The sequence below is a fragment of the Lampetra planeri genome, chromosome 51, assembly GCF_965212315.1.
Source record: "Lampetra planeri chromosome 51, kcLamPlan1.2.h2, whole genome shotgun sequence".
NCBI lineage: Eukaryota > Metazoa > Chordata > Hyperoartia > Petromyzontiformes > Petromyzontidae > Lampetra > Lampetra planeri.
Window position 1 is genome coordinate 6,568,475 of NC_136157.1, and position 12,495 is coordinate 6,580,969.

At 49.6% G+C, this 12,495-nt stretch overlaps 1 protein-coding gene across 3 annotated transcripts; it reads left to right on the forward strand.

Moving 5' to 3' along the window:
• The first annotated feature begins 1,592 nt into the window (after positions 1–1,592).
• LOC144734524 (mpv17-like protein 2) lies at positions 1,593–12,244 on the forward strand. 3 transcript variants are annotated; one of them, XM_078616760.1, is made up of 5 exons: positions 1,647–1,980; positions 4,972–5,133; positions 6,850–6,926; positions 9,165–9,293; positions 11,401–12,244. In XM_078616760.1, the coding sequence occupies exons 1-5, from the start codon at positions 1,815–1,817 to the stop codon at positions 11,551–11,553; spliced, it is 687 nt and encodes a 228-aa protein (XP_078472886.1). In that variant the 5' UTR covers positions 1,647–1,814; the 3' UTR covers positions 11,554–12,244. The 3 variants fall into 3 exon arrangements, with proteins under 3 accessions (XP_078472885.1, XP_078472886.1, XP_078472888.1); XM_078616759.1 differs by lacking the exon at positions 6,850–6,926 and having other exon boundaries at positions 1,593–1,980; XM_078616762.1 differs by lacking the exons at positions 1,647–1,980; positions 6,850–6,926 and adding an exon at positions 4,326–4,611.
• The last annotated feature ends 251 nt before the right edge of the window (positions 12,245–12,495 follow it).

Below are 12,495 nucleotides of genomic sequence, written 5' to 3' on the forward strand. Positions count from 1 at the left end.
ACACTACTATACATTAATATACACTTCACTATACACTACTACCCTATACATTACTATTCACAACTACACTATACATGACTGTATACTACTACACGCATACGCTACAAGATTCTAGATCTTGGGGAATTCCCAGGCCAGCCGAGCGACGTGGTCCCAACCAACGCGTCCTGGGCCGGCCCCAGGGGTCTTCGCCCTGTGTGGGATGTTCAACAGGGCAGGGAACAGCTCCTGCTCGCATCGGTGACCACAGGCTGTGTGTGGGACAGGACAACGGAATCCAATCCACTTCTACGCTCTGCCCATTCGGCAAACCCATTTTACGTCGGGGGATGCGTTCCTGAAAGGTTGCGACGTATATCGAAACGGTGTTAAATCGAAGCGATGTTTGGGGGGGTGAGGGGGGGGTAGCAGTCGTGGTTGAGTGGTGGTGGTGAAGGCTGAGAGATGGGGGAGGGGAGGCGGTTCAAATCGGGTGGCGATATCGGTAATAAGTATAACCCATAAAAACAAAGTTTTTCACTAAATCCTTTATATGCGTGGCGGCTAGAGTCCTCTCGTCCTCTGGCTTGAGATGGCTGCCACCTATGGGTCAGATGATTGCATTGCACCATTAAGCAATTGGTAATTAAATATAAAAATTTTGTCCTAAAAAGTGTAAAATTTTGGAAAAAACATTTTTCACGAACATTAATTGTCACGCACAACGAGTCTGTGTGGAAAATGTCAGCTCGATTGGATCACGGGAAGTGGGTTAAAAAACGACCGAAAGATTTGCACGGTCCTAAGCAAGCGAGCGAACTTAATATAAAGGATTTAATAAAAGCGGCGGCGTGTTTGCGAAACGACGAGCAATAGGGAGGGGGGAAGGCGGGAATCTGGGTGTAGAGTAAAGGGCCGTACCTAAATGACGTCACGCGATTTTGGACGATTTGTGACCCCCCCCCCCACCTTCGTAACACGACGTCACAAAAAGTCAGACCCCCCCCCCCCTCAAATATGACGTCACAAAGCTCTGCCCCTAACCCCCCCCAAATAAAAGATGCTTCAAATCGCTTTAAACTATTGTCATTGTAGTGCGTATTTAATGTGGCGCTGCACTCTGATGTTGTAGGAGAAAACATTTATTAAAAAGTCTATTTAATTAAGTAGAACGTGTTGTCTATATTTATTTAAAGTTGCGCATTTTGATGTGACGTCACATTCCTCACCCCCCCCCCCTCGTCACACATCGTCACAAATGTCTGACCCCCCCCTCCCCCTAGGTGCGTGACGTCATTTATGGACGGCCCCTTTGTCTCTGTGTGGCTTTGAGGCCTTGGCCAGTGGTCTCAGTGGCACCACTCCTACTGCCTGGAAGGAGAATTCTCCACTCCGCCCACTCGTGGCTCCTCCCCCTCGCTCATTGTGGCTCCTCCTACTTGAGGCTCCTCCTCCACGTGGCTCCTCCTACTTGAGGCTCCTCCTCCACGTGGCTCCTCCTACTTGTGGCTCCTCCTCCACGTGGCTCCTCCTCCTCGCTCTTCGTGGCTCCTCCTCTTCGCTCATGCTCGTGGCTCCTCCCTCCTTGTGGCTCTTCGTTCCTCATCGGTGGATCCTCTTCTCTGCTCGTGGCTCCTCTTCGTAGCTCATCCTTGTGGCTCCTCCCCCTCGCTCCACGTGGCTCCTCCTCTTCGTAGCTCCTCCTCCCTCCCTCCTCGTGGTTCCGACTCGTTCGATCGCGTGGGGACCCGGCCTCTCCACATCCCAGGGTCTCTCCCCTCGACATCCCTGGGCAACCCAGCCCCCCAGCCCCCCACCACCACCACCTACCCCCCATGCTGCGTCAGCTGGGGTCTCTGGTCCCGCGGCTGCTGCGGGGCCGCGGGTTCCTCGTGGCGAACACTGCGAGCTGCGGGGCTCTGATGGCCACGGGAGACGCGGTGCAGCAGTGGAGGGAGAAGCGAGCAGGGAGCCGCGAGCGCAGGGACTGGGTGCGAACCGGTGAGACGCGCGGGGCGTTTGGGGGGTGTTTGTGGGGGGTACGCGGTGGGGACACGGTGAGACATAGTGGGACATAGGGGGGACACGTGGAGACACGGTGGGGACACGGTGGGATATAGGGGGACACGTGGAGACACACGGTGACACGGTGAGACATGGGGGGGGGGGGGGGCACGTGGGAGCACGGTGGGGACACAGTGAGACACAGTGAGACGCACAGTGTGACACACAGTGTGACACACGTGAGACACACGTGAGACACATTGTGTGACACACAGCGTGACACATGAGACACATTGTGTGAGACGGACATTGTGTGATACACTGTGAGACACAGCGTGAGACACGTGGGGGCATTGTGAGGCACGTGGGGACATGGTGTGACACATGGTGTGATACACTGTGAGACACATAGCGTGACACATGAGACACATCGTGAGACACGTGGGGACATTGTGAGACACAGTGTGTGACACATTGTGAGACACACACGGGGACATTGTGAGCCACAGTGAGACACATTGTGAGACACAGTGAGACACACACTGTGACACATTGTGAGACACACACTGTGTGACACATTGTGAGACACAGTGAGACACATTGTGTGACACATTGTGAGACACACACGGGGACATTGTGAGCCACAGTGAGACACATTGTGAGACACAGTGAGACACACACTGTGTGACACATTGTGAGACACATCGTGTGACACACTGTGTGACACATTGTGAGACACACACAGTGAGACACATTGTGTGACACATTGTGAAACACAGTGAGACACACGGGGACATTGTGAAACACGTGGGGACACGGACAGCCACCACGTGGTTGTGAGTGACCTCTGACTGCAGAGTTACATCACAACTCCGGGGTTTAATGTCTGGAGGTGCTGATGCACATTCGCAAGTTTAACACGCAGCAGCAGCAGCCACCATATCATCCATAAGAGAGGTTTTTTGGGGTTAGATCGCGTAAGTATATAAACGTGTCGTCAAACCCGCCACCACCCGACGCAGCCAACCAGTAAGGGTCGTCACGTAAACAGAACGTGGCCAATTCGTCACTAGTACAGCACTAGTGTGTAGTGTAGTGTATAGTGTAGTGTATAGTGTAGTGTGTAGTGTAATGTGTAGTGTAGTATACTAGTACAGCACTAGTGTATAGTGTAGTGTATAGTGTAGTATACTAGTACAGCTGTAGTGTATAGTGTAGTGTATAGTGTAGTATACTAGTACAGCACTAGTGTATAGTGTAGTATGCTAGTACAGCACTAGTGTGTAGTGTATAGTGTAGTGTATAGTGTAGTATACTAGTACAGCACTAGTGTGTAGTGTAGTGTATAGTGTAGTATCCTAGTACAGCACTAGTGTATAGTGTAGTGTATAGTGTAGTGTATAGTGTAGTGTACTAGTACAGCACTAGTGTATAGTGTAGTGTATAGTGTAGTATACTAGTACAGCACTAGTGTGTAGTGTAGTGTATAGTGTAGTATACTAGTACAGCACTAGTGTATAGTGTAGTGTATAGTGTAGTATACTAGTACAGCACTAGTATATAGTGTAGTGTATAGTGTAGTGTATAGTGTAGTATACTAGTACAGTAGTAGTGTATAGTGTAGTGTGTAGTGTATAGTGTAGTGACGTCGTCGCCACTTAGTGACGAGTTTGTTGTTGTTGTGTTATTGTGTCCCCTGTCACAGTTGCTTGATTGCATCAGGGGAGGGGTGGGGTGTCTGGTCTTTGTCGTAGCCGTCAGCCAATGTCTGCGTGTGTGTCGGGGTCTGCATCTTCGTATTGTGTGACCCAAACCTGTGAGCCCCTGATCCGTGCCCCCTACCTTATCACAGACCAATTCAGACATTAGTGGTCACCCCGTGCCCTCTTATAAATCTCAACGTTCGTCCTACAAAGTCCCATCGCAAGGGAGAAACACAAACACATTAGGGGCCGTCCATAAATGACGTCACGCGATTTTGTTTGATTTTTGACCCCCCCCCTCGTCACACGGCGTCACAAAAATCAGACCCCCCCCCCTCAAATATGACGTCACAAAGCTCTGCCCCCCCCCCCCCCAAATATAAAAGATGCTTCAAATCGCTTCAAACTATTGTCATTGTAGCGCGTATTTAATGTGGCGCTGCACTCTGATGTTGTAGGAGAAAACATTTATTAAAAAGTCTATTTAATTAAGTAGAACGTGTTGTCTATATTCATTTAAAGTTGCGCATTTTGATGTGACGTCACATTTCTCAACCCCCCCCCCCCTCGTTACACATCGTCACAAATGTCTTAATGTCTGACCCCCCCCCCCCCAGGTGCGTGACGTCATTTATGGACGGCCCCATAGACAAAATGTGTTTTCCCCATATTGAATCGGCTGTAACGCCGTATGGATCTGAAAACTCAATTTCCCTGTACAAGAATACAGGGTGAGTCGTGTGTGTTAACAGCTTTGTTGACGCTTTTCGTGTGTGGTGAAGTTTAGCGTCAGCGTGGCTGTGACAATTTTTCCCGCTGTCGCTCCGAGACAACTTGACGCAGCGTCCATCACACGTACGTCCTCCCCACAACCTCGTCCGGGACGGTGGCGCCTGTTCCCCCGCGTCACAACGCGTTTGCCTCGGTAAAGAAAAACCAAAAAGTGGCTTGGCTCCGGCGATGTGGAGTCCGCTTCGCAATCTGCACGATGACCTAGCACCCGCCACTTCCCGTCCGCGCCCACCAGAACGTCGCTCCGTTTGTCGCTGTCGGCATCGAGCAAAAGTTTGTCGTCGTCGTCGTCGGTGGTGATGGTGTTGACCGCCGATCGGGAAGCCCGGAGGTAGCCGCTTAAAATCCATCCGCAAAAAAATCTCCTCCGCGGCTGCCCGACGCCGCAGATGCCCCCTTCTTCTCTCTCACGCCACTTCGTCCGCCCCTGCCCTGTGCGCGTGTCCGTGCGTGTGCACCTTGTGCCCCCCCCTACCCCCCCCCACCGGCGCAGCGCGCATGTTCTCCGTGGGCATCGTGCTGGGACCCATCCTCCACCTGTGGTACGTCTACCTCGACAAGTTCCTGCCGGAGAGGACGAGGAAAGTGGTCGCCAAGAAGATCCTCGCCGACCAGCTCATCGCCTCGCCGCCCTTAGCGGCTCTCTTCTTCTTCGGTGGGTTTGACGCGCCGCGGGAATGCCGACGGGCGCTGGCCGGCGATCGTTGATCTGTAAACAAAACGCCTCTGAGGCCGGTTGCTGGTCGCGAGGGCGGTCTTGCCAGTGGCCCAGCCTGTGCAAAAAGACCCCCCCTGGATCTGATCTTCCACGGAGGTCATGGTCCCACCCGAATGCGCATCCGCTGAACAAACCGTGGGAGTAGAGCCGGATACCCGATGCACAAGTATGGTGGGAAAAAAGTCCGATCGTGGTGCGACTGTTAAACCCACAACATTTACAATTCGAGTACCGTGATCTTTCGCCAGTAATTGCAACAAGCCTCGTCAGGCGACAGCCAGAGCTGCAGAGATATTCTCCTCTTCTTGGTTCTTTCGGTAAAGTCACGTAGAAGGGAAATAATAAAATAATAAAAATAAAACATAATAAAATTATTCTCACGACTTTTCGACCAGGTCTGTCGGGGAGACAGCGTCTGACGCTGTCTCCCCGACAGACCTGGTCTTTACCTGAGGACGGCTGCTTGCGTTGTGGCCGAAACGTCGTGAGAATAATTTTATTATGTTTTATTTTTATTATTTCCCTTCTACGTGATGACTTTACCGAAAGAGCCAAGAAGATGAATCCCTGCAGTCACGAAAGCTTTAAATCGAAAAATAAAAGATATTCTCCTGTTTTGGCGAGATGTTAACTACCTCGCCCAGTGTGCAGGAGGTCGTGGGTTTGATCCCGACCCTGTGACGCCTGCTGTGCATTTGGAGTTTGCGGTGTCTCCTTCTCTCCCCATGGTCGCGTGGATTTTTCTCCGGGTCCTCCGGTATTTCCCTCCACATTTCGAACCAACAGCAAACGCTTCGGAGCATTTGGCTGCTATAACTTTCCACGCGATGCCAAGCCACTTTGGTTGAGCCGTCATTTGCGATGACCAGGTCGCTTCTGAATAAGTAGTATTTAAAAAAAAAATAAACACGCTTTAATAAAATGTACCGTACTAGTAATGGAAGAACTCCACGACTCCAGGGAGTGGCCCCGAAGCTTGCCATAACGTAAGGGGCCGTGGTGATTTACAGCAAACGTCAGTTGAGCGTGGACACTTAGACCCAAGCCGAAACATAACGTATAAAAAATAATGTTTAAAAATATATATATATTTTTTTTAATGATAGAATGTAGTATTGTCATCAGTATGACGTAAGTATACCAAGTTTGCAGTCGATATCACATTGGGAAGTGGGTTAAAATTGAATTACAAGATTTTAGGATACAACAACAACGACAACAACAACAGACAGTGAGTTAAATAAAAGTGTGTAAAAAGAGCTTTTACAGCTCCGTGTGGCTCCTCACCTGATAAAATAAAAAGGAGAGTCATTTTTATCGTTCTCGCGTTTGCCCCCAAAGCACCGTCATCGCCACCAAATCACGAGTTTGATTTCTACCTACGTGACTTTACCCAAAGAACCAAAGAGTATGGATTCAGACTCTGTCTTCTCGACAGACCTGTTCTCCACCTGAGGACGGCTGCTTGCGTTGAGGCCGAAACGTCGTGAGAATTATTTTATTATGTTTTATTTTTATTATTTTATTATTTCCATTCTACGTGACTTTACCGAAAAAACCAAGAAGATGAATCCCTGCAGTCACGAAAGCTTTAAATCGAAATTGAGCCTTCTCGTTGTACAAATTCTATCCCTCCGCCGTCCCCGCGTGCAGGAATGGGAGCTCTGGAGGGCCAGAGCGTTAAACATTCCGCCCACGAGTTCGCAGACAAGTTTTGGGAGATGTATATGGTGAGTTTTGGGTTCGTAAATCAGAGCCCCACCGCCCCCACACGCCGCGCTTTCTACGTGAATGTGTTCCACTAAAGGCAACGGCAATAGGCGGTGAGATGTTAACTACCTCGCCTGGTGTACAGGAGGTCGTGGGTTCGATCCTGTCCCTGACGCCTGCTGTGTATGTGGAGTTTGCGGTGTCTCTCTCTCATCATCATCAAGGTGGCTAGGAGATGTTAACTACCTCGCCTGGTATACAGGAGGTCGTGGGTTCGATCCTGACCCTGGAGTTTGCGGTGTCTCTCTCTCCCCGTGGTCGCGTGGATTTTTTCTCCGAATCCTCCCATAGACTCACACAGAGACCCATATAACTCACGCAGAGACCCCCATAGACTCGTACAGAGAGACCCATAGACTCACACAAAGACCCATAGACTCACACAGAGACCCATAGACTCACACAGAGACCCATAGAACTCATGCAAAGACCCATAGACTCACACAGAGACCCATAGACTCACACAGAGACCCATAAACTCACACAGAGACACATAGGCTCGCACAGAGACCCATAGACTCACACAGAGACCCATAGAACTCATGCAAAGACCAATAGACTCACACAGAGACCCATAGACTCACACAGAGACCCATATAACTCATGCAAAGACCCATAGACTCACACAGAGACCCATAGACTCACACAGAGACCCATAAACTCACACAGAGACACATAGGCTCGCACAGAGACCCATAGACTCACACAGAGACCCATAGACTCACACAGAGACCAATAGACTCACAGAGATCCATAGACTCACACAGAGACCAATAGACTCACACAGAGACCCATAGACTCACACAGAGACCCATAGAACTCATCGTGAGTCCATGGGTCTCCGTGTCAGTCTGTGTATGTACGATGTTGAACTTCTTTCGCACCGTACGTAGCCAACCGCGCTAATCGGAGTTTGCCGGGGGAGAAGGACAAACAAACGAACTAAACACACAAACAGCAGCAGCTCTAAATAAATTAGCTGCATCCGGAATCCAACGCAGCTCAGCGAGCACTCGACGGACACGGTCGGATCTCGCAGGGCCCCGTCCAGACGCGTGCCGGTAGAGACTTTTGCGCCCGCGGTTTGGGGGGGGTGAAGGGGGGGATGAAAGGGGGAAAGGGGGGGAATGAGAGGGGGAGAGGGATGAAAAGGGGGGGGGGGGTGAGAAGGGGGGATGAGAGAGGGGGGGATGAAAGGGGGGGGATGCGAGGGGGGGACGAGAGGGGGAGAGGGATGAAAAGGGGGGGGTGAGAAGGGGGGGGGGTGAGAAGGGGGGGGTGAGAAGGGGGGATGAGAGAGGGGGGGATGAAAGGGGGGGATGAGAGGGGGGGACGAGAGGGAGAGAGGGATGAAAAGGGGGGGGGTGAGAAGGGGGGATGAGAGAGGGGGGGATGAGAGGGGGGGGTGATCTCGCCGGGTTGGTAAAGGTGCAGCCCTGCAAGTGCCGTGCTCACTCCACTGCTGGTGGAGGGAGTCCGAGAGCCAGGGCCGTATTATACAATAGGCACTCGCAAACTAGAGGCCCGATCAATAAACAAAAATGTGACCTTTTCTGTTTGTTTGAATAACAAGAAGAAACAACCAAGATATCTTCTTAAATAAATATATTTATACTGGTAGGAACGAAGTGAACCAGCCTACAATAGATTATATCGTCCGTCCGTCCGATGTCCAATTAGGTGTAGCAACATCGCTCCCTACTGCAAACACTTGGTAGGACCCAACAAAAACCTTTAGACTCAGTGAGGCTTTCCTGGCTAAACAAGTGTAACATTCCCTTATAATTCCCTGAGATAGTTTTTAATTAAAACATTTCAATTAAAAATTAACTCACAGCGGCCTAAAGCCTACAGCTAGGCCTAAAGCCTAGAACTAGGCCTCAAACTCTCCCTTCGTATCGTACCCCCCCGTGTGTGAAAGGGAGTTAATCTTTAACAATGTTACATTCCCTGATGCTTTTAAATAGAAACATTTAAATTTAAAGCTTTTACATAAATAATAAAAACATTTAATTTTAAAATTAACTCACAGCGGCCTAAAGCCTACAGCTAGGCCTAAAGCCTAGAACTAGGCCTGAAACTCTCCCTTCGTATCGTACCCCCGCCATTTCATTTTATTATAGCCATTCATTTGTTCGTTCCTACCAGCCCACCCCGCAGGGACCTGTTTCTATTTTTGTTGTTTTTTTTTTTGCCAGATGGATTGGACCATCTGGCCCGCGGCCCAAGCGGTCAACTTCTTTTACGTCCCGTCGTCCTATCGGGTCATCTACGTGAACGTGATCACCCTGGGATGGGACACATTCCTTTCCTACCTCAAGCACCGGGTGAGGGTTGCTGCTGATGGTGGTGGTGGTGGTGGTGGCGGTGTCACAGTTGGCACAGCTGGGTGCATCTGCCAGTCATCTCAGTCGTTCAACCCCCATGGCACCAGCTGGGGGTCTGTCCCGTAGACCTTCAATCGGCGCTGAACCTTCAACACTGTCACGTGATAGCATGCCTGTCAAACCCTTATCAGTGCCCTACCTTCTTACAGACCAATTCACATGCCTGTCAACCTCTTATCAGTGCCCTCTATTTTATTAAAGACCTATTCACATACCTGTCAACCCCTTATCAGTGCCCTACCTTTCGATTTAAAGCGTTCGTGACTGCAGGGATTCATCTTCTTGGTTCTTTCGGTAAAGTCACGTAGAAGGGAAGTAATAAAGTAATAAAATAATAAAAATAATATTTTATTTATATTATTGCTATATTTTTATTATTATTTTATTATTTTTATTTTTCTTATTTTATTATTGTATTACTTCCCTTCTATGTGACTTTACCGAAAGAACCAAGAAGATGAATCCCTGCAGTCACGAAAAGCTTTAAATCGAAAGGTAGGGCACTGATAAGGGATTGACAGGTATGTGAATAGGTCTTTAATTCAGACCGTATTGGTCACCCCGTGCCCCCTTATAAATCTCAACGTTCATCCGACAAAGTTCCATCACGAGGGAGAAACACAAACAAATAGACACAAATAAATTCCGTGTTGAAACGGCTATACGCCGTATGGACCTGAAAACTAAATTTCCCTGAAAAAGCATACGGGGTAAGCCGTGTGGGTTGACAGGTAAGTGATGGCCTCAAAAGTGCACCTGGCCTGGCACGGGCGCCGTGGTGACGTCACCGTCACCTAGTGGAGCCAGTGGGGGGGGTGGGGTGGCACTTACCCCCCCCAATGATCCGATCGAAATCCGTAATTTCGATCAGATCATTGGGGTTTATTAGTAATAAATCGGCATTTTGCGACCCCCACTGGCATTGTGTAGCATATTATTACGTGGCAATAAGTAATGGCAAAGCAGTTATAAGTGACTCACATAATTGTGCGCAGTTGCGTACACAGCACACGTCTTCCCTGAAGGCATCAACAGCTTCAGCGAGCGCGATGCCGATCACAACGCGGTTCGAATTCGACCCTCGATCGATGGCTGCGCCATCGCTGCACACGCGTCGAATAAAAAGCAAGGGACAAGTCCTTCCTTACTAACTACTCCTCTATCATTTTTCATTGCTGGAGCGGTTGCCCCCCTCTACCTGAAATCCTGGCTCCGCCATGGGGTATTGGCAACAGTCAGAGGCGTAGAACTCTGTTTATCTTGGGCTTGTCAGGCTAAATGGTACCATATATATATAGATCCGAAAAACATAACAAGACATGGATTCTTGAGTGTTTCAACATTTCTTGTGCTAATGTCAGTTTTTTGTTATATTTTAATACTGTACGGTATAGAATTGCAATTTAAATATACATTGTCTGTTTAAATACACATGAATGGTAAGTTACGAATGCTGGGAACGCATCCTGGCGGCACCAACATTACGAGCCACTCGACGTGCGACGTTTCGATCTGTACCTCCGTATCGAGGTATCTTCTTTCGTACAGCAATATAACCCGTAAAAACAAAGTTTTTCACTATAAATCCTTTATATGCGTGGCGGCTAGAGTCCTCTCGTCCTCTGGCTTGAGATGGCTGCCACCTATGGGTCAGATGATTGCATTGCACCATTAAGCAATTGGTAATTAAATATAATATTTTTGTCCTAAAAAGTGTAAAATTTTGGAAAAAATTTTTCACGAACATTAATTGTCACGCACAACGAGTCTGTGTGGAAAATGTCAGCTCGATTGGATCACGGGAAGTGGGTTAAAAAACGACCGAAAGATTTGCACGGTCGTAAGCAAGCAAGCGAACTTAATATAAAGGATTTTTAAAAGAAAAACCGAGAGGAGAGCGCGAAAGCGACGTCCACGCTACGACGTCCACAGGAGACCGAGCAAGGCGGGGGTGGGGCAGGCGGGGGGGGGGGGACCACGTTGGCAAGGCGCCACCGAGGAGAGCGTGGGGCTCGCGCTGACCCCTTTGACCTGTTGACCTCTGCAGGACGACAAGACGGACGCGGTCGGAGCAACGGCCGAGCGAGACGTCGGCGAGCGGAGGGAGGCCGCCTCTGCCGCGTGCGCGGCGACCGAGCTGTGCGTGGAGAGGCCGCCCCTTGCCGAGGCGGCCGTGCCGAGCTTGAAGCGGGAGGTTTAGTAGTCGCCGGTTGGGCGGCGGGGGTGCAAAATCGCCCATCGGCCCGTATATGGAAGGGAAGTGGGCGTGCAGTTGCCCGTAGGGGCGTTTCTCTGCCCGTTTCGTGGCCTTGCGGATCGTGAATCGGGGCGTCCGTTGTATCGATTCCGCTCGCGGTCAATCCGACAACCGCCCCCCCTCCCTGTTGGCGTTTTGTTCCGTTGGAGGGTCAATCGCCGCGTCGAATAATTCTCAAGCGAGCCACGGATGCAGTGATCCCATTGGTTGGTGCAGCGTCGTGCGGAGTGCTCCACTCTTTTTGTCGATTGGCCAAATATCTCTCTGCATTCCGTTTTTTTATCGCACACGACGGCGTGCTTAGGAGGAGAGGCGCTCCAACGAAAACCGGCATCTTCCCCGGATCGTTCGCCATAATGTCGCATTCGTGCCAAAATAACGATTATTTGACGTGGCTTTTAATTTTTTTTCATCTTTTCTTCATTCGAGAGCGAAACTTGAGATGAGAAAAATATATTTGGGGATTTGATTTTTTTTGTATTTGCACGCCACTCTTCAGGAATGTAAATATATATTAATTTATGTGTACCGAACGGAGACTGCAAAGGATAACAATACGATTTATTATATTTTAAAGACACGAAAAGAGAACTATCAACGAGAGGTTTCAAAATAAACTACCACTGGAACCATCCGTCACGCCCGAGTCAATTCTAGAACGTACAGTGCCAACGCTACAGTGTCTACCGTACAGAACATTTCTACAGTGCACCATGTTGCGGGCGGGATGTGAACTCCCTCGCCTGGTATGCACGAGATCGTGAGTTCGAGCCCCGACCCTCACGATGCCTGCGTATTTGGAGTTTGAAACGTTCTTACCGTGTTCTTGGTTTTTTCGGTTAAGTCACGTAGAAGAGAAGTAATAAAATAATAAAAATAAAACAT